At 47.6% G+C, this 27,034-nt stretch overlaps 1 protein-coding gene across 6 annotated transcripts in view; it reads right to left on the bottom strand.

The window, feature by feature from the left end:
- Positions 1 to 1,556: 1,556 nt before the first annotated feature.
- The window catches only part of VPS13B (vacuolar protein sorting 13 homolog B), a 769,746-nt gene continuing 744,268 nt past the window's right edge, over positions 1,557 to 27,034 (bottom strand). For 5 of the 6 annotated variants that reach the window (XM_032316084.1, XM_032316086.1, XM_032316087.1 and 2 more), the window contains 7 exons: positions 22,686 to 23,494; positions 18,575 to 18,751; positions 16,316 to 16,486; positions 10,042 to 10,218; positions 7,762 to 7,864; positions 6,994 to 7,243; positions 1,557 to 3,156 (listed from right to left, as the gene is read on the bottom strand). In XM_032316084.1, the coding sequence (XP_032171975.1) occupies positions 2,908 to 3,156; positions 6,994 to 7,243; positions 7,762 to 7,864; positions 10,042 to 10,218; positions 16,316 to 16,486; positions 18,575 to 18,751; positions 22,686 to 23,494 (1,936 nt within the window). In that variant the 3' untranslated portion in view covers positions 1,557 to 2,907. Of the gene's footprint in view, positions 3,157 to 6,993; positions 7,279 to 7,761; positions 7,865 to 10,041; positions 10,219 to 16,315; positions 16,487 to 18,574; positions 18,752 to 22,685; positions 23,495 to 27,034 lie in introns of those variants that run through there. The other variant, XM_032316089.1, reaches the window with a different exon arrangement.

Raw genomic sequence — 27,034 nt, 5'->3', positions numbered from 1 at the left:
TTATATAAATAGAAAATATTTTACATAAAGGTGATCTCTGTTTAATAAAAATTGCACAGAAAAAAGACTGAAGGTAAAAAGATCAAGAAAATATTAATGGTTCTGTATGGACTCTTAACATTGCTGTTTTCTTGCAGCTTTGACATTTTCACAATTTCTACAATGGGTATGCATTTCATCATCAGATGTTAACAGTCTAATTTGTAAATGTTACATTTTTACTTTTTTTTTTTAAATAAGAAGTTGTATTCTTGTAAAAAAAAGCCAGTAGGGGAAAAAAAAAAAAAACAGTGAGAAAAACAGATTTGGAGACAGGAATAGAAATATTGTTTAGACCAGGTGGGCTGCTGCTTTTAAGAACAGTAGGTGGGTATGAGATGGGAATGGAGGAGAGAGGACTTGAGAGGGAGGAAAAAGGTAAAATTTGGTCAATGAAAAATAAGAAATTAGAGTAAGGTGTATTGTGCCCAGAAATGGTTTTCTCCTGGGCAGAATGTGAGTGAGCAAAGTGTAGGCTCCACTAGTAGGAGTAGACCTCATGTGACTTTTAACGATGGTGAGGTATTAAGAGAATGCTTGTCATTAACTTAAGCCACTGTTTTTTTTTCCACAGAATTTCTTTGGGTTGAGTTCAATTGAAGTTTGTCACTGACCTGTGTTCCTGAACTATGAAGCACGGATATTGGGTTATGGAATTGTCTTGATAAATAAACAACTAACACATACTTTGGACAGTAGGTTTCTGTTTAATTATTCTGATAATTCAGGGTTGGAGATTTTAACTCTGTTTATGAACCTTAGGATGATTAACTTGATTTTAACATTTCTTAAAACTACCATTGTCTTCGAATATTTTTCATTGCTCTGGTGTGTAATTCACTGAAATACTGGTAGGTGCACATTCTTCGTCCTGGGTCATGGATTTAAGGGGGTCTACATGAGACTGTAAGACCACTCACTATATTCTTTCCTCTTAGAAGGGACAGAGAACATCTTTTCAGTAAAATATGTCCTTGGGCTTCATTGTCACTGTTTAGTAGCCCTGATGGATCAACCACCAGTAGATAATTGAAATACCAGTTGCTTTTGAAGTTACCAGTATGTGTATATAAGTTAGAATATATACATATATATATATATATACATACATATATATATGTATGTATATATATGTGTGTGTGTGTGTGTATATAGGAAAATACCATAATATATTTTATGGATATGGAATATATGCCCTAGTCCAGAAAAAGTATTAGAGTAGTCACAGTTAATGATAAGAGTATGGGAACTTTGGGGGGAGGTCTTAGGAGGATCTTTACCCCCATATTAATTATTAGTGCTTTTTTTGTGATCAAAGTGATACTACAGAGAGCTTTAAAAATTAAGTCTATTTTAACCTAAGTTGATTTTATCACTGGTACTTTATTAGGATAACAGAAACTGTTTCTTAGCCTTCTTAACTAATGCAAAATTCTTGGGTCCTAATAATGTGAGCTGTATTAAACCCAGGAATTGGTGAAAACCTGCATTTGAAAAACACCTGGTGACAATACACATTTATGTGTGGTCAGTAATTCAAGGATTCCTTTTATTTTCAACAATTTATATAACAGTTCTTAGAAGGTAGTATGCAAAATGACCATAAAAGATACATTAATTAATACATATTTACATTCTTAAAAATAGTTAATTCTTGAGGTTGACAAACTGTCACTTTCCTAAATGAGTATAACACAACAAACTAATGGAAAAATCAGTTTTTTTCATATTTAGCCTGAATTGTTCATAAATAGTCTTGCTTTCCAGAAACAATTACACAGTGACTTCTTATGCCTGATGACATGTGAGACTTGATTAAAAATTAGTAGGCATTTGAAATTGAATTTCCTTAGCATCTCACAATTGTACATAATAGATTATAGATCCAGATTTGGATGTAATCAGTAAAAATGTGTTTTAATCAGAGTGAGATTTTTACTGAATATTAAAGATGATATCTGGTGACCCAAGATCTGATAAAAACCCATCCTTAAAAATGGAAAAATAATATCACACATTGGAAATATTTTGTGGTTAAGGAATTAAAAATAAACTCTTTGGATTGGTTCACTGTTAAGGTTAACACTCCCCTGTAGTACCCCAGGGCAGTATGAATATCCTTCTGCTAAACCCCTTCCACAAGAGGGTGTTAGTTCCTAGTAGCACGTTTTCTTTATCGAACTAGAGAAACTCACCTGAGCCCTTTGGGTCTGTTTTCTCTGGCAGACACATAAGCTTGCTTGCTAAAAGATTAACTGGCGAAACATTTTTTCTAGTGTACCTGGACAGTCATGAGAAGGTCTTATAAATTTCAGTAACCTGCAGGCTTTAAAGGAGGAATATGCATAGCAGGTTTCACTTAAAGAAGAGCATCACATTTTAAGTAATAAATTTAACAAGTTAATAAAATCCTAAGCGTTTAAAGATTCCAAATGTTTGCAGATGAGAATATAAGGAAAAGACTGTCTTAGCCTAGAAACAGATGCAGTTGGGAATGAAGTTTTAACCAGTCTCTCCATTCCAAGGCCTGACCACATTTTTTGTTAGAGCAGAATTAACAGATCTTAATTATAGTAAACATTTTAGCAAATACCATAAACAGCAAAAGGTAGTGTATATATATGTGATGGGATGACAACATTAATCACGGCCTCCAAATTGGAAAGGAACAAGTTTTTTTTATCATTGCATTTTAAGGTGTTTTCTTAGGGAGAAGAATCTGAATTAATTTTAGAAGAGGCTGGGAAATTACCTATAATTATAGTAAAGTACTGGCTTTGTGTCCATATTAGATGTTACTAGAGCTAGTTAGGTTTTCTTTTCAAGAATAAATTGCACAAGCAGGACCAGCACCACCTTAGAGGGGACTCAAGGGAACCCTTTCCTCAGGGCTTTATTTTTCACCATGGTAAACTTACTAATGAAGACTTGAGCAAAGTGCGGATCAACCAGATAATGGTATGTTTTCACAGTGGAGGGGAGAGGTTCCACAGCCACCACTGGGCACGGGGCCTGCATGGGAGAGCAGCTGGGAGCCAGGTGACAAGATGTCTTTGTGATGTAGTCCACAAGTCTGTTGTACTGTTGTTCCGACAGTCTCTCCCGGACTCCGTCCACCTGGGATCCAAAAATAAAGAGTCTTCAGCTGCCAAAACCTCCTAATGGCATTTCGTGACAAATTATTCCTTCTGTTGTTGCCTTAATACATCTATACATTATGCCTTTTAGGTACTCTAATAAAGCCATTTTGTCCCAAACAGTGCTTTTTATTTTTCCTCTGAGCTGTGGTAATAACCGTGCACTTGCAGGAGTACAACAGAAGCGCTCTGCAGGGGACTGTTAGGACGGCCTCCTTTGAATAAGCATTTGGTGTGTAAAATTCCGATGTCTGAAGCTGACAAATTTAGTAACATTTTACTCATTAACTGTTAAACATCTCTCACTGCTCTTTACTGAGGAGCTCAGGAACAAAGGAGAAAAGTGTCTTTCCTCTGCTTAAATCAACGTTAAACTCGCACCTGAAATAAAAGTTCTGTTTGCTTGTCTCCTTGAACCTCTTCAGTTTGACAGAAAAAAATAGTGGAGAAGAGAACCTCTTTCAAACCAGTGGCTTTGGACAGAGCATTTAAAAAAATAAATACCTTTTGAACTGTAACATTTTCTGTTTTTATAAACACTAGGATTTAAAGCCAGAGAAAATAAAAAGACTGGGCAGAGGAAGGGGAAATTTTTATGGAAAAAAAGGGAGGATGCAAAGTACATTTATGGTTCATAAAAGTCTGGCTCATCTTCAGTGGAATTCGAACAGGAGAACTGAGATATACTACCCAAGTTCTTAAGTGCGATTTTCTGAGAAAGCACCCATCAAAGGCAGCTGGAGCTATAAATTCTTCCCCCCCTGAAATTCTGTAGCTGTCTAGTGTGTAGATATGTGGACTGAGACGTTTCCAGTGTAAGCCGCTGATCTGTGGGAATCAGGTAGCCACTGACCTTTCAGTGGTCTGTACCTACCAAATGTTGGCAAGATCACTCTGGAAGAATTAAAAACATTTTTAACAAGGGCTTTCGAGTCCTCAAGTAGTAATATAAAGAATTTCTGTGTTTCTGTGTAGGGCATGGAAACAGTGCAGCCAAGGGTGTCTTAAAAGCTGCAAAAGCCAGTGGGATGGTAAGGAGTGTTGGGGCTGCCAGAGAAGTAAGTAGGGCATCTGGTACGGTTTGGATCTCGTATTTTTAAGCCTGGGACAGAAAAGAAAAGCCCCCAAAGTTTCGCTGACAGATGAAAGCTGTGTACCACCAGGCAAAAGCCAGAACTCCGATGATATCATTTGATGGGGCCAGAATTCAGCTGGAAAGCTTTGAATACACAGAAAGTCTTAATTGCTCCTCCTGAACAGCAGCACAGGAAAACCCGTGCTGTGAAAGGAACCTGGCCAAGGAATAAATTGACCTTCTGACTCATTTTGAGCTTCTCTCATAAGGGATTTCAATAATGTGCCAGGCATATTAAGCAATTATTACCCTAAAAATGGCTGCATTTAACCAAGAAAAGCAAATGCTGATTTAAAAAATCTGAATCCTGCCACATTTCAGTATACTGAATGATGTCATCTACAAATTAATTCCTTCCAAAATTCAAAGGAGCTGTGTTTCCTAGCATCTAAAGAAAACCAGAAAAGCCATTTTCTATAAAGGTCTTAAAAATACTGTTCTTAGCTTTCCCTGGAAGACAGCAGGTAGGCTTCTTAGACCCAGCTTTATGTCTACGCATCAGGTTGGCATGTGACGGGTATGGACTGATACAAGCATGACAACTGAGGAAAATTGACTATGTCAAGCAGCCCTGCTGAGGGACACCCCCACCCCCCACCCCACGTTTTGCAAACACACTGGATTAGGGTACTCCTAACGAAGGGTGTACTGTCTCAGAAAAGAAATGAGCATTTTTTTTTTCCTTACAGTTTGGGTCTCCTTCGACGTGAGTAGGGGAGGGGTTAGGGTTTGAATGCAGGACTGAGGAGGCAATTATTTCCTGTTAATTAGGAGGAGTTAAGGGGAGAGGTAAATTGGGATAGATTTAGAGAAAGCAGAATTTGGGGGCTAAAGGCATACCCGATATCCACCTTTTCTGTCCCTTGCCAGATGCTGCCCTGCAGTATTTCTGCTTTCAGTCATCTTTTCCTGCCTCTTCTGTAGCCATCCCTTAGCCCTAGCGCCCCCGCCCCCAGCTGATACCCGAGTACCGGTGGGAAACCAGTGCTGGGCATGATGTCCAGTGTGTCAGTGGTGCTTCTGCCTCTAACTCCGTGATTCCATGGTCTCAGCCTTGGCAGCTTCTAGGAGTGGTGACTCCAGCTATCATCTCATTAGCCCCTCGAGAAGCAGAGCTGTTCCCTTCCAGCTATGATAATTCCCCAAGTATCCTCCTCAAAAAAGCCAAAGAGAGAAGGCTCACAGTTGAAGACGGTAAAGATAGTTTAACAGCAAAAGCAGAATCTCCAGTCCCAGCTTAAGATATGAAATATTTCCCAAGCAGCTAAGGAATAATGATGGCCCTAGATACTCCTTAGGGCCTTGGAAGTTTCTCGTTAAGGACCAAGGACTTGAAGATAATGATACTATGCCCTGCCAAGTCCTGTAGCCAGATCACTGCTGCTTTATTGTCAATTGGATCAGAAGATTTCGGCAGATCTAAAGTCAGCCTGGACATCTGACCTCTGTTTATTCCCAGAAAGTCATCAACTCGAGGCAGCAATGTACGCCTAGTGCCAAGCCCCAGCTTAAAGCCTGACTGATTAGGATCCAAGAAGCTAGAGAAATCTCAGAGTTGTTGTGGTTGGCTGCTTTCCATCTTCTCAGATAATTTTACCCAAACAGTGGTGTGAGGGAAGCACAGGCTCCCATACCAGGGAGAAGATAATGAATTGGGCAGGATGGGGCCACCGAGGGCCCAGGTTAGGATAAGGAGGCTCCAGTTTGCCACTGACTTACACTCATCTTGCTGTGTGGAAAAAGATGTCTGTTTCTTAGGTCAACTCTTACAGCCCCTGTGGATCAGGCAGTCAGCAGGGAGGCAGGAGCAGACCCTGCTTTCCACCGGGTGCACCTGTTCACCCAACACTGGCCTGTAGGAAGCTGGTGCCACTCCAGGCAGGGCTCCCCTCTGACCCTGGACATCACTCTGCCCTGCCTGAGCATCTGTTCCACAGCAGCTTATGTGTGGCCGGGAGCCAGCATCCAGCACGGAAGCTGTGTGGCCAGGGAGCTGCCTCAAGACCCAAAGGAGCGTCCCCCCAGGAGGTACCCCACAGTATTTAGGGGGTGGGAATCTGCCCTGTGGGAAAGGGAACACAGAACCACACAGAATACAGAGCAGGAAGGAAAGATCTATGAACAGAACTTTGACCCATGAAGTCTTGGGGTGGAAAGCAGGGAGGGGCGGGGGGAGGGACTGAGACCTGGCTTGTGAGCTTGTGAAGGTCTGGCCCACTGGCTGCACCTCATTTCACGACACCCCCACTTCGGTGGCGGTCCTCTCCTGTATCTCCAGTCAGCTACAGCAGACTTGTGCCTGCTCTCTGCAGCAGGGAACTGCCGCCTCGGCCCTGGCCCTCTCGCACAGACCAGTTTGTGCTGGAGCTCTGTTGTCCTGCCTGGTCTCCTCCAGAACCCCTGCCCCATGACAACCAAGCCTTGTCCGGTTCATACAGTGGTTTAACCCCGGGCCTTGAGTCCACTAGGCCTGCTGCCGCGCTCCCCTAGGAAGGGCTCCCACACACGCCTGGGCTGGGGCTTCCCAACTTCCTTCTGCATTGGCTCCCACGTCCCTTCACGCCGCTTCCTCTGACAGCCCTCCTCGTCTCAGCAGCCAGGCCAGCGGCATACCCGCGGCCAGCCCGCGTCTCCGTTGCCGCGGCAGTCAGCCACACAGTCACCCTGTCCCCTGAAATGTACCTCCACGTCACAGGCCACTCTTGGCTGCCTGAGCTGCACGGTGAGCAGGTTGCTCTGCTTGCTGTCCTGGGCGCAGTCGATCTCTGTGACGGGGAAGGCCTGCTGCTGTGTGTCCTCGCTGACGCTCACCACGAAGAGCACCTCTGACGTCAGCAGCAAGCAGCCTTCGTGCTCCTGGCCGGAGCCCCTCACCAGAACGACTTCCAGGGCCATGTGCACCTCTGGTCTGCCCAGAGACTGAAGCATTTTCCTGTTTCCAAGGAGAAAAGTGAGGCGGGAAGCCGGTTTGGAAAAGATGGTCATAGAGCAGTGCTCACGGTACCACACACGGTTCCCCAAAGGTGGAGGGCTCTCACCCATCTGATTATTAGTTTGAGCTTAAAATGTAATTGTCACTTTAATTCTCAAACTGATTCTGGTCAACAGAACCCAGCTCCTGGGGATAAAGATTTCCCTTGGCTCCTTTTCTTCCCTATAGAAACATCACCCCGAGAAGGAGGCTGGTTCTCTAGGGAATCCCGGGTCCCCTCCCACGGCCTGGGCTCCTCTGTCAGCGCGCCTCCTCCCCGAGGAGTGTGCGAGAGGCCGGGGTGCGGCCAGCCCCACATCTGGGGGCGGCAGCCGCTCCTGGGCCCTAAGGTGCCCCAGTGCTGCCTGAGCTGCCGAACGCGGTCTGGGGCTGCCCCGGATGCAGGGCCCTTCAGCTTGAGAGCAAAGCAGGCCCCCTAACATCCATGTGCCGTGGAACAGGCGTCTAGATAATTTTACCAGACATATTTGACGTGGCTGTTTGGAGCCTGGTCAGCATGTAGATCACTTGGCTGATAGCGCTGTTTGGGAAGCTGAGAAAGTCCAGCTCCGTGTAAAATACCTGTGGTAAGAGAAGTAAGGGAGTTTTACTAGTTGTCTTCTGGAAACCGGTTCCATGCTGCAGTGATGTCATCTGCTTACAGCCATCCATAAAGCGCTGCAAGATCCAAAATGATGTCAAATCCTTGGAAGCAAGTGTATAGATAATCATTAAACACCACAGTGCTCTGACCTCTGGCGCTCTTACATCAGCTACAAACTGAAAAATGAATGAACCACAGTCCAAGCATCGACCGGACTGGCAATTAATGGAAGCCTAACGCTCCTGGGAGTAATCAGTCCTGTGCAATACTCACACACTGTTACAATTTATGTGATAAAAGAAGCCATGCTTGTTAGTCGACTTCCCTGCTTCACGTTATAATACTTCTGTATCTGTGCTGGGGCCGGGCACATAAAAAAACACAACACACAGAGATGCACACAAAGGCACATGGTTTGCCTAGATACCGTATTTAGGTGACTTAATCCAGCTGTTAAACATGAATCCATATACATTTATGAGCACTCTGGGGGCCCCCGGTTTATTACACGCTCTCCCCGGGGCCGGCACCAAACGAGGGCACCCAGCGGCAGCCATGCAGGCCTCGGAGGAGACGCTCCAGAACCAAAGATGGTACAGCATGTGTGCTTTCCGAGGGCTTGTAAATGTTTATAAACGAGGCACAGTCATTAGACGAAGAGTTAGTGGTTTGTAAAACCTTCAGTGCAGTAATAAAACTTTTACAAGAATGATGGAGAGCAACAAGGCCATGTGAAGCTCTGTGCTGAGATGCTCTTCCGTGAGGGGGAGATCCTCAGCCCTGGGAAACCTCATGGTGAGGAACCATGGCTTTTTCCACACCAAAGGAATCGGTGAAGTCTGCGTGGACTTCGCCTCCCTGGGGTCCACAGCAAGGGAATCCCACTTTTATGAACGCCTAAGCGGAGTCTGACTGGGCCGGCCGACGGGGCGGGTGGACAGCGGTTCTGTCCGTTTCCCTGTGAGTGAAAACGTCACTCACAGGAGAGAGAGAGACCCGGGAGGGGGGCGACGAGGGGAACAGCCAAGAGGAACACATGTTCGCGCCTGTGTGGTCTCTTAAAGGAGCCCTCCGGATGGCTGCCTGAGTGTGGGCATTCGTCTCCCCTCTCTCCCTCTCAGACTCTCTCCCCCTCAGACGCGGTTTCTGTGCCCTGGTCGGGCCGCCTCTGTCAGATCTGACGGGCAGGTGCCCGCGGTGAAACGGGCCGCTCCGACTACGGCCAGACGCAGGGCGCGCGCCTGTGATCTGGGATGGCAGCGAGGCAGCCTGCTTCCTGACCAAAGCGATGACACCGATTTGGGGGAAAAAGGTGACCGTGGTGAGTCCCGGTTTACGTTTTCTAAAGTCACTTTAGCGGGCTCCGCCAAGAACGCAGCAAAGCAGCCTGGGAAGACGTGCTTCCTCCGCTCCCTCGCACCCGCTACTCCCGCGTGCACGCCCAGCGGGGAGAGGCCCCAGCGCGCCCCCGGCCACGGCTGGCGGTGCCCCCAGCCCCACTGTCTGCTTGGGGAAGGGGTCTCAGATGTAGGTCACCTGTCTTTGCTGCCAGTGGCCAGGAACTCGGCCCGGGGGCAATGCACCGGAGGCTCTGTGGGTGTGGGCGTGCGCGCTCTTCTTTCTCGTTCTCTAAAGCGCGCGCGCGCACACATAAACACACACACCCCCCCACAGATATCTTCCTGCTTTATCACCTATTTTTCCTTTCCAACTGGCCATCAGACAAGTTGTCATTCTAGTCTCTGCTTCAATATTTTCTACGTACTGCTCTCAACTGCCCTCCACCTCTGACTGGTTATTCTCATTCAAGTCTGTTTTACTCTCGGCCTTAGCCAAAAGGCCGAGAAGCCATCACTGGAGTCTATTTTTTTAGATGTGCTGTAAAAAGAATCTGTGAGGTAGATCTATTGAACCTGCTAAATGATTTCTTGGGTCTACAATTATTAAATTTATCATGAGTAGTACAATTCAACTCTTCCCATAAATAAGCATAAGGAGGTGAAGAAGACAGCTATTTCTCTCCTTATGGATTTATCCATTTTTTTTTTCCACTGCTTTGCCATGTGAAGGCCTAGATTATCTCAGAGTCCTTGGTATAATAATGCAAGTAGGTCGGTGATATCTGAGCTGACCTGACAGGTGCCCCACAACTTACCGTAGCCAGTCTGTGACACAAGCTCAGCGGCCCCTCCGATGGGCTTTGTAAACACCCCCATGATTCCTTTCCCCACACCTGAGATGACACCCTTGGCCTTGTGTCCTGCTGAAGCATGAGCTTCAGAAGTTCTCTGGAAGTTCTGCATAGGCTGATCGACTATGCCAGCAATTGCACCTGAAAAACAGCAAAAGCCCCTTGTGAGGACTGAGGCTTAAAATCCTGAAAAAGTGAAAACCTTCAATCCAGAATGGCTTTATTTGGATTGAAAATGAAAACCTACCCTCATTATCATGTTCTTTACTATACATTTATTTACCAATTACATAAGCTCACTGGGCAGGCACTGAGTTAGGCATTTATGATCTTCATCAAAACACAATGTTCAGACTGGGTTTGGTCCATTCCAGTGAGGATCTGAAAAGTTCAGTTCAGAATTTCATAAACACGTCAGACTATTCCAAAGTGACACTCACATGCCTTTGTCCAGAAACCAGGCAACACAGTTTAGAGAAGAGAGCTAATGATTGCTCAGGAGAGGGCAAGCCTGCTCAGCCTAATCAATTTTCACTAATTTGGAGCGTGAAAAAACTGGAAGAGGCCATCTCCCTTTTAATAATGATAAGACCATTCTTTGATAATATCAAGATATTAATATGTAAGAGTGTTAATATTGCAGTTACTTATATAATAGCTAATCTGTTTCTAGTGCTTACTATCTGCTGGGGACTGTATCCAGAGTGTTACTTGTATGAGACCATTAATCCTCATAATCTTGGGAGTCAGACATGGTTTTTATCCTCAGCTCCTAGATAAGGCGGCAGAGCACAGAGAGGTTAAGGAGTTTTGCCCCAAGGTCACACAGCTGTCCTGTGCTTGAGCCAGGATCTGAGTCTAGAGAGGCAGTCACAGGCCAGCTCTTCACCACCAAGCTCTTCACCGATCCTGTTTATAAACAGGCACTTCCTTCTGCCAGTCTTAGAAACACTCCCCCACTTTCCACTTCAAATGAGGTTTGGCCATTTATTCTTTACTTTAGAATAGCTACAAAAGCCTGCTCTCACTACTCTGCTCTAGCGGTTTTCCCAGAGGGCGGCCGGGTCAGGTACCAAGCAGGGGGGGAGAGTCCCTCAGCCTCCTGTGGCTCCTTCCTCCTTGCTCCCTTTGCCCTGAGGGGCCTGTGAGGATATCTACTAAAGGCCCCACCAGTCCTGAGTTTCTTTTTTTCCTTCAGTGATGGAGCGGGAGGTTCTCTAGCTCAGTAAGAGGTAAAAATTTCATTACAGTTCTTGATGGAATTTTGTTTTCAACTCAAACTTGCTAGGATTAATGGAAAATGCACAGTCCCCCTGGTAGAAATTTTAGTACATGTCAAATCCCATTATGCCAAATGCCACTAATTCAAAGTCTCTTGGGTAAATGGAGATTTCCAGGTCTCTGTTAATGACCTGCTAATTTCAAGTAATATTCCCCTGAACAAAATCCAGTAAAACAAAGGCTGGTTCCTTCAGGTCAGTTGTAAAGGGAATGTTCTTCGCAGATTCCATTCCTCTGAATTTGGATAGAGCCATTTAAATTTATGTATTGACAGATTAAGAATGACCTGAGGCGACAGGTCTGTTTCTCAGCCCAGACCCAGGGCTTCCCAAACCTTCTAAAGAATTGACTAGGGAGGCAGAGGGAGCTGCTTGCCCTTGGCCCCAGCCGCCCTGGCTGTGGAGGGCTGAGGGGATCACTGCATCAGGGCCCTCAACACACTCCATCCTGGCACCTGGGCTGGGGAGCGTTAATAATGGGGATGGTGGCCGCCTTTGGTGCCCAGCGCACACAAGAACTGTGGGGTCTTCTCTTCGAATTTTCTCACAGCAGACAGTTCCAAGTAAACAGCATCAAATCAGAGAACACCGCTTTTGTGGTGTCATTATCTGATTTCTTTGAAAGGTCTCTAATGCTTAAATTCGTAGGTCAACTGAGGTAAATAATTACAAATTCGCCAATGGATTAAGTCACTCAAGAAAGGCCTTTTCTCAAGTGCAGATTTCCATTAAGACTATTAAGATCCTGCCGGGGGCCAGGTGCTTACTTCACTGAGAACCTCCCACTTCCTTTAACGTGCCAGGCCCACCCCGGACCAGGAACATGGAGCCTTGATAACGGTGAGTCCCCACACCGATCTCTGAGGCCTATCTAAGTGCAAACAGGTATCACAGTGAAACTGCCCTTTGATCTTCTACTTTCTCCAGCCACTGGCCACACCGAAGGCTCAGTTACTGGGGCTTTGACAGATGGACTATTTGGGCAGCCCAGGGAGTGGAAAATCTGAGCCTCATGACAAGGTGTTAGATGCTGAGAGGTAGAGAAGGAGCTGTCAGACCGCATGCCCTCGCCCAGCACCAGACCCTGGCGGGGGAAAGTCTGTCACACACACCAACACCTCGCTGGTCACCAGGTGCGAGCTGGAGACCAGAGTGGCCGTGAGAGACAAGCAGCCGTTCCGTGGTGTCTGCGCCGTGCCTGAAGAGAGGCAGCTTCTCGGAGGGTTTCAGAAGGCTCGCTTATTAAGTCTAATCCAGCTAAATCCCACGACTGGTAAATTATTTACTGTCATCTACTTGAGCTCTGCTCCAAGGCTCTAAGTGGTGGAAACTGATCCCCAAACTTGTCTGTTGGCATCCGGCCCACGGGGAGGGCGGCCACATGGAGACGGCTGTGATGTGATGAAGGCAGGAGAGGAAGGAAGCGCGCCTCGGAGGGCGGGGAGTTTCCGTGGACTCCGGGTGTGCCGGGTGAGGCAGAAACTGGGGGGCGTCTCCTTCGCTCCCCTCTAGCTGAAGGAGGAGGCCTTTCTTCGTTAGCGAGGGAACTGGAATGGCCCTCCCTTACCTCTGCCAGGACTCGCTCCCCAGCCTCCGGCAGAAAATACTGGCTTACTGACCTAGAAAGCTCCTCTGTGGCTTCTTCGGTGCTGCCCTCACTGCACGCTGTAATTTTATTTGGGGGCATTTATTTATTTATTTTTAAAATCACAACAGCAGAGGCACAGGCCTAGGCCGGGGCACTACAGCTCACCACTTCAGAGACAAACAAGGCCTACACGCAGCGGAGAGTAAGTATTCCAGCCTGCGGCTAGTCTTTTAGGGCCAGAACAGATTAATTCACGGAGAAGGAAACACTTCTGTCATTCCTAAAATTCCCCACGAACTGCTGCCACTCCGCTAATGGCTGATTGTGGCAGCAGAACAGCTCAAAAAGGCTGCATCTCAGTGCCTGGCTCACTTGTTCCCTCTCACTCCAGGGAGAACGTCCTGATGCACCTGGTAGAGGCCCATTTTGTGGGGGTTCTGCACGGCACACCGAGAGTGGCTGTGGAGACCGAGGGTGTGGGTACTGGAAGTCTAGCGATGCTGCATACATCAGGCAGCAGCCCAGGAGGGTGATCAGAGAGGCGAGGGCTGACATCTGAGAGAGAAGTCACGTCTGAGAGGGAACATGGAGTATGACAGTGACACAGAGCTCACATCCTCGCTCGGCACAGGCTCCAGGGTGCAACAGAAAGGGGGGTGGCTGGGGGAACAGTTCTGATAAATGTGGGAAAGCCTTCATACCAATTCTTCAGGCTAAACAGAATTTTCCCCAAAGCCACTGCTTCCTCAAGACTGTGGGGGAGGCTCATCACAGAGCCTCGGCGGCATCTCTGGGCCAGCCGATGCTGCCTCGCTGACTCGGGGCCATGCGGCTGGGCATGGCAGCTGAAGGCTCCCTTTGATTTCCCAAGCACCTCCTAACACTCCACAGTGTCCTCACGAGAGCAAAACGGAGGCAAGAAGGTCCACGAATCCCATAAACATTTGGGGGAAATGTGTTTTTCCTACCCTGGAACCTTCAATTGTTCTGTCTCCCCACATCCTGATTGTTTCCAGGCTCGGAGCCCTCCAGGCTGGGGGACAGGAGGAAAAGCCCAGGCTCTTGTCCCGGTGGAGGTCTGGCCTGGGCGAGTCACTCCCCCTCACATCCATGTGGGTTTGTAGATCAAATGAGACGACACCCGTGAAAATGCTTTGTCAACGCTGAAGTGTTCTTGAGACACATTTTTACTAGCTGTGTTGTTAGTATTTCTCATAGAGGAGGAAACTGAGGAAGTACTATTTTGATTCCACTGAGCATGGTTTTCAAACAATATGATAACAGCTCTAACGTCAGCCAGGCACCTAATTGCATTTAGCAGTTTTAAATACCATATCTGGGGATAAATTAAATGGTGATAAATCTATGCTTTTCCAGGTGAGGGGACTTGATCGGTGCTACTCCTTCTCTTGTCTTCCTGCCCCACATCAGGTAGTTCTGGCCAGGATGTTTTGAGATAAGCCAGGGATTAAGTGGGACACAGAGTGTTCTGAGAGGGAAGGAAGTGGGTTCGAGCCAGCTCTGAGAAGCCCACTGAGAACTAACCCATCTGAGGGGCATAGAAATGGGCACGTGGCTCAGGGCGAGCTGCTGGAGGTGGTGCTGCGCGGGGGCCCAGGGTCAGGCCACGGGGGGCAGGGAGAGGCACTGCACACCTGGGAGGGATTTAGGTCGTCCACAGAACCCCTGAGTTTTTGGAAATGACCAGAGAGGCAGAAAAACCACAAGCACACTGAGGTTTTAAGGACGAAATAAGTCCCTTGCACGGATGATGTTGTATAAGGAGTGACTATCGCAGAGATCCAAGTTTTAGGACTTTCTAGCCTGGTTAACAGTGGCGCCATATTAAAAAGTATGACAACACGATGGGAGGATCATGGCTTCTCCTGTAATGGGTTTCTACCGTCAGGGACAATTTACAACAGTGGCAACTGGGTGGCGGGTGAGGGCGTCTCTGTTTGGAAGAGAACACACTGGTTGGAATGGATATAACCACAGGCCGGCCAGCTCAGGTCTACTTGAGCCTGTCAACTCCAAGAAGAGCTTGCATGGAGGGAAGGAAGCTCTTCTGCCCAGAGAAGAGGGCATGGCGTGAGCAGTGCTGTTTACCAAACACAGACCCTATGCCGGGCCCATGACAGACCAGTATTATTACCTCTAATAATGTTACCACCAGCCCCAATTTACAAAGGAGAAAGCCAGGTTCAGAGAAGGTAAGAACGTGCCTGAGGTCACAAAGAAAGGACCTGGACACCCTAGCCTGAGGTCTGCTGTCTTTTCCAGAATGTGGTCTACCCCCATGCCTTCCCCTGGCCTTCCAGACCATTCCTCTACCCTGTAGTTCCATCCCAGGTCATAAGCTCCCAGTTTCCACGCATCGCCACAGAATGTTATGACTTAAACAATTTCTAGTAACTTAACCTGAGCTTGTAACATCTTATTACTTCCTTCCAGAGCCTCAGTTGGCTGTGCTGTGGGTTGAGGGCTGCGGCTAGCAGCGCAAGCTGGAGAGAGCGCAAATCCTTTCAAGCTCATCTTCTCTGACCTCCGCTCTCCCTGCTCTGCGGTACTTTGATCTGCGAGAGATGCACACTCCTTCCCATGCGAGCAGGCAGGCTGCCAAGCAATACAGTTTTAAATTCTTCCGCAAACAAATAAACAAAAGATACCCTTGAAAATCCTGCTCTGCAAAATCTCAGCTCTGAAGCTTCCTTTTTATAGAGTTTTCCAAAGCAGCTTATTTTTTGAACATTTGTAGTATTTGGAAATACCCGCAGCCATCTTCACTTCGAACTATACCATCTGGCCGCTTGACAACTGTAATTACTCTGCGTCCGGATGAGCCGGCACTCTCAAAAGAAAATAAAAGGCGAAAGCGGGCTCCTTGCTGAAGTTTACAGGACATTTGCACGTTGCTTGAGAGCTTCTCAAACAAAGGTGAGAGCATCTGGAGGATGTGGTCGGGGCAGGGGATGGGGGGGCTTAGAAGGCCGGCGGCCCGTTACTCACTTTCACAAGCCACAGGCCCTGGGCTGCTGTCCCCGTGCTGACACCCCCCACCCCCCCGCCCCCTGCCCCGCGCCACCCAATGCTCAGGGCGCCTCCTCTGGCATGAGGCTCTCTGGAGACCCACCCTGAGGACAGGGATGGGCTTCCTACCAGAAGCAAGGGAGGGCAGAGCGTGGGCATTTGTGCAGGTGGGCCTTCCTCTCAGAGCTGCGCAAGGGCTCTGGGATGGAGGCCCTGTGCCAGGGCGCCTCAACTGCCGCCCCCTGCCCCCAGCTACCACGAGCCTCAGCCTTGTCTGCAGAAAGGATGTAGGTTTCACAACCACCCTCCTCGTCCAGCGTGGGTTCCTGTAGCCCCTTACCAAGCAGGCTGATGCCCAGCCGGGACAGGCCCTGCCGGAGCCCCTCGCCCAGGCTCTCGGGGAGCTGCCGCCGCCACTCCTCCTGCCGGTTGTAGTGCTCCTCGTCTAGCGAGAGGCGGTCCATGTTCCGTGCCAGGCTTGTGGCCAGGTTGGTGATGGAGGTGAGGGTACCTGAGGGCACAAGGGAACACAGGTTGGCCTGGTCACCAATCTGGTGGACGCCCCGGGAGTGGTTCCCCAAAGGGCTAGGGGGGAGCAGTGGAAGCGCATCTGTGCCTTCCTGACATGCCCAGGTGGTGAGTGACGGCAGCTTCCTCTGGGCAGCTTGAAGCAAAAGCCTTAAGGAAATGAGGTGAAGGGCACCTGCTGGCTCAGAGCGTGTGGCTCGTGGTCTTGGGGTTGTGAGTTTGAGTGTAGAGCTTACTTAAAAATAAAATCTTTAAAAAAAAATGAGGTGAAGATTAACACTTGTTTAAAAGGGTGATGGCATACCTCAAAAGGGGTAGGATAAGAATCTCTGTTGCCAGGAAAATGCCCTGAGTTTCAGATGAAACTGCCATCATTATGGTGGGATTGTCCATGCTTGGCTAACACAGTTTTGAAGTCCTCCTTGAGGCCCAGTGTTGAAGCTTAAACTTTGCTCTGATTTTAAAGGTTAAGGTTATGCTGCTGAATCTGAGACAGACTGTAAAGAAACGTTTCTACTTAGGAATAAAACGTATTTCCTTCTTAGTGCAAAGGATGACATTAAATTTTATCATTTGACATTCTGAGAAACCAGTGATTGGGCCACAGACAAGATGTACAGTTTTGATTCTCAGGATTTTAGCTGGAAAAAGTGAGGACACTAAAGGAAATAAATCACGTGAAAGCCATGATTTTGTCTCGTTTTCCCAAGAACAGCTATCTCAGCAACTTGCCTAAAACAGTCCCCAACCCCTCTAAAAGAGTCTGCGGAGATCTCAGTGAGGCAAGACTGAAAGACACCAATGGACAGATCCTGAAACTGGCAAATGAGTGCCTTCATTAGTGGTCACCAAGCTGTAGGAAAACCCAGAGGATGTCACTTTTGCAGCTGCATCTTTACCAGCAATCTAAAAAGTCTGTGTACACACAAATACCAAAAAAAAAAAAAAAAAAAAGAAAAGAAAAAAAAAAGAAATGGATTTTTGCTAAGAGAAGAAGGAGAGAACAAGTGTAAAAAAAAATTCAGTGAGTCACTATGCTAAAATTACCAAGGGGTTCAATTTAGCAGGTGTTGGGTGTCTTATTTGAAAATAAAAACATCGGAACCACAAAGATTCAAGTGTCAGGAGTGAGAAATCCACCAGTGACTCATCTGTGAGTTCCTTCGGCTCTCAGCTCGCAGGCCTCCCGGACGGCTGGGGCCTGGGGGAGTGGGCCTGTCCTTGTCCACACAACTCGGTTGACGCTCATGCGTCCCCCTTGCCAGTGCCCCCCTCCAAGGAGGATGGGTGCTCATATTTCAAGCTCTTCTTCTTTGGAGCTTTCCAGAGACTTCTATAACCTGCCCACTCATCACAGAGTTGCAGCACTGTTGACATTAAAAAGCCTTTTATGGGGAAGAAGCCCTTTGCCCTGTTTTCCCTGCCTCCTGCTGAGAAGAAAAGGGGACTCAGATGGCCCTTGTTAGTTCCCGAGTCACTGCCAGCCTGACCAAAATATTGCCAGGCACACACGGATAAAACAAAAACATGCCCCTTCATGTGGGCAGCACTTTGGCTTCTGTGCCTCACGGACCATCTGGGCCACAAGATGGCACTGTTGATGTGGCCTGCTGGCGGAGAGCTGCCTGTTAACCTCCAAAGCCGTTTGCACCTCAAAATGTATCCATATTCTTCCAAAAGTTATGACAACTGTATCTACATGAAAAAAAAATGATGAGGCAACACAGTGTAGGGTTTCTGATGTTTAGCAGAAGTCCTGAACACCTTTAATATTTCTGTATTTATCACATGGAATAACAGTTGAGCCAATCCTTGTTTTCCCAATGGGAGGTTTAAAATTCTGAAGTTTCTGAAACATTTTCACACACTGCAGGCAAATAGCGATCTGTTTAAAACATAAGACATTCTGTGTGAGCTCTGTGAAAAATCCAACAGCTCACTGCACCCTAACAGGCCCAACAAAGGTAGAGGCACCCTTCACACACCAAAAACGTCAACGTGTTCTTTAAAACATAAAAAATAAGGGAAGGAATGAAAATGAGGCATTATGAAAAGGAACTGAAACAGCTACCTTTGGAAATGTGCTTTACGAAGGATGTTGTCCCTCTGGAAACGCCACTCACAAAGGCTCCCGGGCCTCTGGTCAGCCCCTCGTACGGAAGCCTAAAGAAGTCGGCAATTCCATTCCCGATGCTTCGCACCAAACTTGCGGGGCTGCCGAGGATTTCCAGAGATCCAACCACCCAGCCTGTGAGAGACCAAAGGGAAGGGGTTACCGAAACCTTAAATACAGCACTTTGAACATTTGGGAAAAGTGACCCATTTTCCCTGCAATTCATTTTTCACACTGGAATTGAGAATGTAATAAGCTCCTTTGGAGCAAAATATGGGAAATAACTCATTCACTGTGAATTCATAAATGGCAAGCTTTCATACTTTATAAATCAAAGTGATCCTTTTGGCAGCCTAGCAAATAGCTTTACTCTGACTTCCTTGCCTGAGCCTCCCGTATTGCTGCTAAAAGGGACCTGTGTGCAAGGGGACACACACGCCCCCCACCCCCCGCCAGAAGGAAAGGGGGTCTCTTAGGGCGCAGGTGTTTGCAGGCTGGGAAGTTATCTTTAAAACCACCTCAGGGCAGCGGAGGCACCGGGAGGAGGAGGAGGTCTGGTCTGGTCAGGGGAGGAGGCAGATGCTAAATGGGGTGTTGGAAAGGAGATGCAAAGTTCTGACAAGGATGGAGGAGTTATTTTTAATCATCCCCAATCCTACCAAGCTGAGTGCTTCCCTTTGGAGCTGAGCTGGAGCCAGACAAACGTGTCCCCTTCAGCCCCAGCTTCAGTTGTGTAAACACCGGTGACATGGACATACTGATTAGGTTAGCGAGAGGGGAGTGTTCCCTTCCAGGGTCCCCGGAGGGGAGCTTTGGATCTGGTTTCCTATTCGAGCAGGGGGCCTGCCAGGGGCTGGCCTGCTCAGTGGCCTGATTGTGGTGTCTGCTGCCTCGTGGGAATGAGGCTGTGGTGTGAACTCCGGCAGCGGCTTCCCTTCACCTTCCTCCCCGGGGAGGGGGGCTCAGCATGCTCACGGCAGGGGGGCGGGGGGGACTGGAGGTGCAGGCAAGGCCAAGGGCTAAGTGCAGGATTCTAGATAGGGAACTTTCTCCGGGAACCACGGGTGCCCCAGCCTGGGGCTGAGAGTGCTCTCTCATCGGGGAGGCTGTGGGGCTGGGACCCTGTGGGAGCCAATCCTGCCTCAGCAGCAGGTTCTTGCAGGACAAGCCTGGAACAGACCCTCAGTCAAGTCACTGGTCCCAGAGGCTCAGGAAGGTATGGCTGCAAGAAGCAAGGCAGAGCCCTGACGGTTTCTAGGCCCAGCCCCTAGACAGAGAGGGAAGGTCTTAAATTTGGAGCCTACTTCTCTTCTCTGGGAGAGTAGGAGGATGACATGAGGGAATCACTTCCAGAGACGTGGACTATAAAGGGCCAGCCTATGGGTATCAGACATTCAGCTTATTTAATGTGCCCAGCAACTATGCACGTGAAGTACTATTACCTCCCTTTACATAAATTCAGAGGAGCTAATGACTGAACCTCTCCCTGGGGGCAGTGATAGCAGGCGGAGGGGAGAGAGGTGAATCTGACACAGTGTTAACCTGTCTCCACTTCCACTTTCTCCAGGCAGGATGAGGAGGCAAGTGTGGCTCAACTGTTCGCAATTTCCTGCTGCTGAGACACGGGGGCTGGGTCTCCAACCCAGGTTTCCCTGATTGCACAGCCCACCCACCCGCCGTGAGCCCAGGCTGCAGTGAGGAAGGCAGGGTATCAGGGAGGCTTGTGGAATATGGTTCCTTGCAGGGCTCTCTCTGTAGGTAAAGAAACAGCAAGCTCCCTTTGGTCTGGGATAGTTATGAGGTTCCACCTGCAGGCAGTAAATTGGTCTAGAAACATCTTAATTCTCCTTCTCTCCATAGATTTCACACTCACAGATAAGGAAAGGGGAGGATGTAGGCCGTTGCCAAGCAAAGACCATCTACACAGACCAGTGTAGCAGGCCCAGCATGAAGAGACACCACTCAGGCTCACTGCTCACCGCCACCCTCCACCAAGCTACTAGAAGGCGGGATGTGGGGTGTGGTGCTCCTGGGTCAGGAACACGGCCTGACAGGAGGGCTATGTGTGGACCCAACGTACTTCTCAGAGGCATTTGAACTAGCCAGAAAAGGACAGTAAGTATCGGAGGGCACTCCTTCTTTATTTTCCTCCAAAAGCCAATTATCTCTTGCTTATTCGTTTGAAAACATTGTTGAAAAAGAGTATCTGTCTGACTTCCCATCAGTTTGAGACTTGGGTGTAGAGGAGCCCCAGGAAATTAGAAAGCTACTGCTTTCCACATGCTTTCCTTCGAATAGGGCTACTCCTATCTATTTCTAATTTATTTTTAAAACCTTTTCAAGGTGAATCCACAAACTTCCCTAGAAATGAGGTCAGGATATTTTGACCATCCCAGGCAGGAACCTTCTAGGCAAGTTCAATGGGTGAGTCCTGCCCCACATGCAATGCAGCTGCAACTTGCTCATCCCCAGGTCAACCCTCCCTCCTTCCTCTGCAAAAATGCTAGTACATTCTCTTGAATGCCCTTCTGCTGGGGCAATGGTAACCTTCTACCATCTTCTCACTTTGCCTGCAGGTTTTTAGTGACAGAATTCCCAACGGGCTCTAAAAACTTGGCCCTCTGTATTAGAATTTCTTGTCCCAGTGTATAATGAGGTTGGGACAACAGCTTAGAGGATTTTAGGTGGATTACAAAAAATCCAAACAGAATGTTCTTGTGAAAGCTCATTAAGAACAAAAAACAAAACAGAGAGGGTTTGTAGCTCACAGGCTGCAGGGACATGGCTCCTTGGTGCCACAGTTGGGAGTTTCTCTGCCAGTTCATTACCTACATGGGTGCCCCCCACACCTCAGCGTTACCTGGTGGCCTGATGGAAGCCTTAGTCCTCTGCAGGCCCCAGATCAGAGCCCAGCAATTTACATGCCTGCTACTCATGTTAAAAGCAAAAACTGCCCGAAAGGTTAAGTTTCTGGAATTGTTTATAAATATACCCATCTATTAAATGTGAAATGTTAACTGCTTATTTTTAAATGATTTCTTAGCAAGAGAGAAATATTTTCTTCATTGTTGTGCAAGCTATCAAAACAATAGTCCCAGCAGGGCCCTCCCCTGATCTTGTCATTTTCAGTTAAGAACTTCTGGGTAACCTTATTAACTCTGTGAATTTCATTACAGAGAAAATGTAATCTCCCCAGTCTGGCAACAACACGGGTCATTTACTGCTACAATGTTAGCTTATATGGGAATGCTTTCACCAAGTACAATGTGATAAATGTTCTTTCCTTTGTTATTCTCTGAAAGGAAGGCTGTCATGTTCATTGCTAGGAAGAACCCACAAGACCAACTCTGGTTGGGGTTTGTTGCTTGAATTCCTGGGAACATAAGGGGCTGGAGAATCACACTGAAACCGTGTTGGAGTGAATTTAGGCGAGGAACCCGTGTTTCGATGATGACTGTTGCATAGAATGTCCTCAGACCACTCCATCCCCTGCACTCTACCAGCATATAGTACTCGCCAACCGACCTTTTGTATACATATTCAACCCCCTCACCCCACCCTGACTTTTCCATCTCAGGTCTGTGGAGAAGCTGAGACACCAACCACTTTCTTTTTGCGATCTGTCTACACAGGGCAGATGCGTAGAAGGCTCTTTGTGGGTCTTAATCCTCTGAATTGCTCACCTATGGCTATTCATGGGCTCTAATGAGGAGGCTAACAACCTTCCAGTGGGTTTCTTCCAGGCCCAGGGGCTGAGGCCTGCGCTAGTTTTCCGGACCACACCAGTGCGCTCACCCTGAGCCTTGTACTGCAGGGGCTGCGTGAAGGTGTCTGCTACGAGGAATTAAAGTTCTAAGTGACGTAACAGCTAATATCGACGCTCCTGGTCGCTTGAATGTTTCTTAAGTGCGGGGCAGAGTGTGGATGTCCATCCAGCGCTGACCAATGGCCAAGCCCGCACTCTTCCCTCCCGCCATGTTGCTCCCCGGGGTCTGCAGGTCGGTAAGCACCTTCCCTCCCCCCGCAAGCGGTTCCTTCTCACCGGGGCTCTGGCTCACCGCGGCCTCACCTGCTCGGAACAGTGCGCCCGCGGCGTAGTGCATGGCCAGGGCGTGGACCAGCTGGCGGGCCGTGGTGAAGACGGGGCCGCGCTCGAACACGGAGAAGGCCAGCGGCGTGTGGTCAGACGCTATGTAGAGCTTGAGGGACGCGTGGATGCTGACGAGGAGACTCACGGGCTGGATCAGCAGCCTCCGCAGCTTGACGGGGTGCGCCAGGGCCCGGGCGTGCTGGCCCACCTGCGCGGGCAGCCCCTGCCCGCCGGCTCCCGGGGCTGCGGGGGGCGCCGCCAGGCAGCCCTCGGGAAGGTAGGTCTCGAAGAGCGTTTTGATGTAGTAAACGAACGTGTCCTCCACGTATAAGCGGGCGGGTTTCAGTTCAAAACGGAATTCGTTGATGTCCTCAAAGAAGCAGCTCTTGCCCTCGGCGAGGGTGAGGCTGAGTCTGATAAAACAGTTCTTCTTGTACTCCTCCAGGTCTCTGCTGGGCACGAGGAGGCTCTGCATCCGGGAGCACAGCAGCTGCTCCGTCTTCTCCCCCTGGCAGACCAACACGGCAAAGTGGAAATTGGACTTGTTGTACAGCTGGTTGTCCAGCTGCAGGTCCCCGCAGCAGACCTCCACACAGTGAAGCTGGACCGGCGCGGCGGCTACCTCTTCCCCGGGCAGGGCGCCGGCCAGGGGGGCCACGTGCAGGAAAACACTGTCCAGCGTGAGTCTCAGGAGCTCAGACGACACTCTGTGGTGGGTCAGGTCATCAAACACCACCAGGCTCAGTTGAGTGATGAACATTTTCAGTGTCACAATCTTCTCCAGAGTTCTGGAGGAGAAAGGGAAAAGAACATCAGTCTTCCCCCTGTTCTTCTTTTTCTGCCTTTCCTTTCCTTCTCTCCTTCCTTCCCTCCCTCTTGCCTTTTTCCTTCCTTCCTCCTGCCCCGCCTTCCAATAGTGCCTTCTTACCTACCTCCTGACATCTCATCAGATTCTCTTAAGATGCAAGTAAGAACTCAACTTTCAGTTCATGGTGTCTGGGCAGAACCCGTCACACTCCCAACAGCTCTGGGAAATGTTCCCTATGGGACTATTACAAGTTCTTGTCATGATCTCTATGTGCTTCCCTTATCAACACCAGATTTTTCCTCCATAAGTCTTCTGGTGTTTGTGCCCTAATTCTCTATCACGATCATCTCAAGGCACAAAGGTAAAATCAAATAACCAAAATTCCTCACGGTGAAGTAAAGCAAACAGAAGAAAACTTACATTCACTCCCAGGACACCGGCCTATCTAGCCATGCTCCTGCCTCGGGCCAAGCCCTTCATGGTGCATAGAACCTTCCTGCTCTCCCCTGCTCTGGGGCCTCACTCCAGCCTCCCTCTCGTCCAGCCTCATTTTCTTCTTCATTACTAACTATCTACAACTGGATTTCTTACAGGCCCAGGGGCTGAGGCCTGGGGCTACTAGCTACTGGCTCCTGCTCAGTTTTCTGCTTCCCCCTCCCATAAAAACTTCTACGCACACTGTCTGCTGGCTGCCTTCCATTCCCTCTTCACCTTGCTCCAAGCGGGCTTCTGCCCCCACAGTCCACCAAAGCAGCTCTCACCAAGTGACTTCCTTGTCACTTGTCCTTTCACTTGGCAGCCTTTTGGGTCTGTGGCTCACTAGACCCACAATGGCATTTAACCTTATCGATAACTCCTCCTGTCTGGAAACATCCCCTCCATTTGTCTTCTCTTAGCTCTTCTACTTGTGGTCCCCCATCAATTGCTGTGTGGTGTCTTCTTCTCCCTGATGTCTGCAGATGAAGGTGCCCAAGGCTCAGCTCTTGCCCTCCCCTTGAAGATCTCACCCTGTCTCATGGCCTGATATGTCATCTCCGTGCTAAGGGCTCCCACTCACATGGTCAGCACAGAACTACCCGACTGCCAGCCTACGATATCTAACTGCTTCTTTATATAGGCACTCGTCTCATCTCGTCATGTGGCATCAAACTCCAGCTCTTACCCCCATCCCCAGATAGGTCTTTCCTATCTCAGTGAATGGCAACCACATACATCACTTGTTAGAACACGCACGCCGGAGTCCTTCTTGATACTTCTCGTTTCAGTCCTTACCTAGTGCATCAGGGAAATCCCACTGGTTTTTTCTTAGAAAGCACATCCAGAATCTGACCATTTCTTCCCACTTCCACTGATCCCACCACAGTCTAAGCCACTGACATCTCTAGTGCAAACAACTGTACCAATCTCTTAACAAGTCTCTGCTTCCACCCTTGCTTCTCTATGGTCTATGTCAATGAGCCAGCCAACAATTTTCTAAAAATTTAGGTCAGATCATGTCATTTCTTCACTCAAGTGAAGTGATTTCCCCATGTCAAGAATCAAAACTAAGCCCGACACAAGTCCCGTTCTTCTAGCCTTTCCTCTCTGACCTCAGACGCTATGATTTTTGCCCACTTTGGCCCACATTGGCCTCTTCCCTGCTCCTCCAACGTGTCAGGCATGCTACTTCGGACCTTCCAACAGGTCCGAAGCTCTGTCAGGAAAGCTTTCCCACCAGATAGCCACATTATTAACCCCCTGGCACAAGCTTTTGTGTCTCTGCTCAAATGTCAGCTTCGTGGGGAGGCTTACCTACACTGTTTTTTTAAAAAAATTATTCTCTCTCTGTCCCTAGGCCCCAGCATTCCTGGTCTTTCTACCCAGTTGTTTTTATCCTTGCAGAAAGCCAACCTTCTGCAGTACCTTCAATTTTCCTTTTTTATTATGTTTATTCTTTGTCTTCCATTCTATACCTACAAGAACGTGATCATTTTCTCAAAAGCAGGGATTTTGTTCTTTTTGGTCACTATTGTGTTCTCATCCCTAGAATAGCACCTACCATCCAGTAAGCACTTGAAAAATATTTGAATAAATGAATTAAGGGAATATTCGTAAATATCTGTCCCTTCCTTATTTCTACCACTATGTGTATAATTTGCTACTATGATTACTAATGCACTATTAATGCCCTAGGCAAATATTGCTGAACTTATTGTATAGGCTTGAAATTTTGTGTTACATAATTTTTTAAAAAAAATTTTATTTATTTATTTGACAGAGAGAGAGAGAGAGAGAGAGATCACAATTAGGCAGAGAGGCAGGCAGAGAGAGAGGAGGAAGCAGGCTCCCTGCTGAGCAGAGAGCCTGATGTGGGGCTCTATCCCAGGACCCTGGGATCATGACCAGAGGCGAAGACAGAAGCTTTAACCCACTGAGCCATCCAGGTGCCCCTGTGTTATGTAATTTTATATTATGTCTCCAATTTTGTTATGCTGTTGATTTTTTACAAACGTTGTAACTAGTAATTTCCTAACCATATACAAAAAGCAAGGAACTTTTTTTTTTTTTAAGATTTTATTTATTTATTTATTTGACAGAGAGAAATCACAAGTAGATGGAGAGGCAGGCAGAGGAACTTTTTAAGAAAAGGGCTTAAATAAATGTATGGAAGTTAGTATTATTAGTTTACATTTTAAATAAAATTTTAATAAATTTTATAAAATTTATTAAAAATTTATTAAAGTTTTTATAAATTTTAATAATAAACTGATGCTGAACTAAATTCTTCTTGTAGAAAATTAAAGTGCAGAATATTATTAGATAATCGCTTATTACCCCTTTATCTATTAAAAATTTGGTTCCTCCTTTTGAGTTTTAGTTCCTGGAATGTTTTCTGTGCATGTATGTGTGAACATGTGTGAGAAGTATTTATGTGTGTGTGTGTATGTGTGTGTGTGTGTGTCTGTTCATCTGTGTATGATATAGGACTGGTTGTATTTGTATATTCAATTTTATATTCTGTTTGCTTTATTTTAGAGCTATCACCCATATTAATCTATTCCACTGTAAGCCTTTTTTTCTGTGGCTATACCATTTATGTATCATCTGTTCCCCTACTGCTGGGCATTTGTGCTCTAAATATTTTGCCCCTCTAAGTGGCAATATGATAAATCTCTCTCATTCTGTCTTTGTCCACTTCTCTCACTACTGCTCTATCTCTTACACTCTCAGAATTCTTAAAAGTGGAGTTTCCAAGGGGCACCTGGGTGGCTCAGTGGGTTAAAGCCTCTGCCTTTGGCTCAGGTCATGATCTCAGGGTCCTGGGATGGAGTCCTGAATTGGGCTCTCTGCTCATTGGGGAGTCTGCTTCTCTCTCTCTCAATCTGCTCCTCCCTGAGGTTCATGCGAGCACATGCACGCACTCTCTCTCAAATAAGTAAAATCTTAAAAAAGAAAAAAAAAAAGGAGTTTCCAAGCCAAAGCGTTTTTCTTTTTTTTTCTTAAGTAGGGCCCATGCCTAGTGGGGAGCCCGCCCAGCAGG

This window comes from Mustela erminea, chromosome 16 (assembly GCF_009829155.1).
Source record: "Mustela erminea isolate mMusErm1 chromosome 16, mMusErm1.Pri, whole genome shotgun sequence".
NCBI classification, from domain to species: Eukaryota; Metazoa; Chordata; class Mammalia; order Carnivora; family Mustelidae; genus Mustela; species Mustela erminea.
Note: the sequence above shows the minus strand (reverse complement) of the source record. Positions and strands in the feature narration are given on the sequence as shown.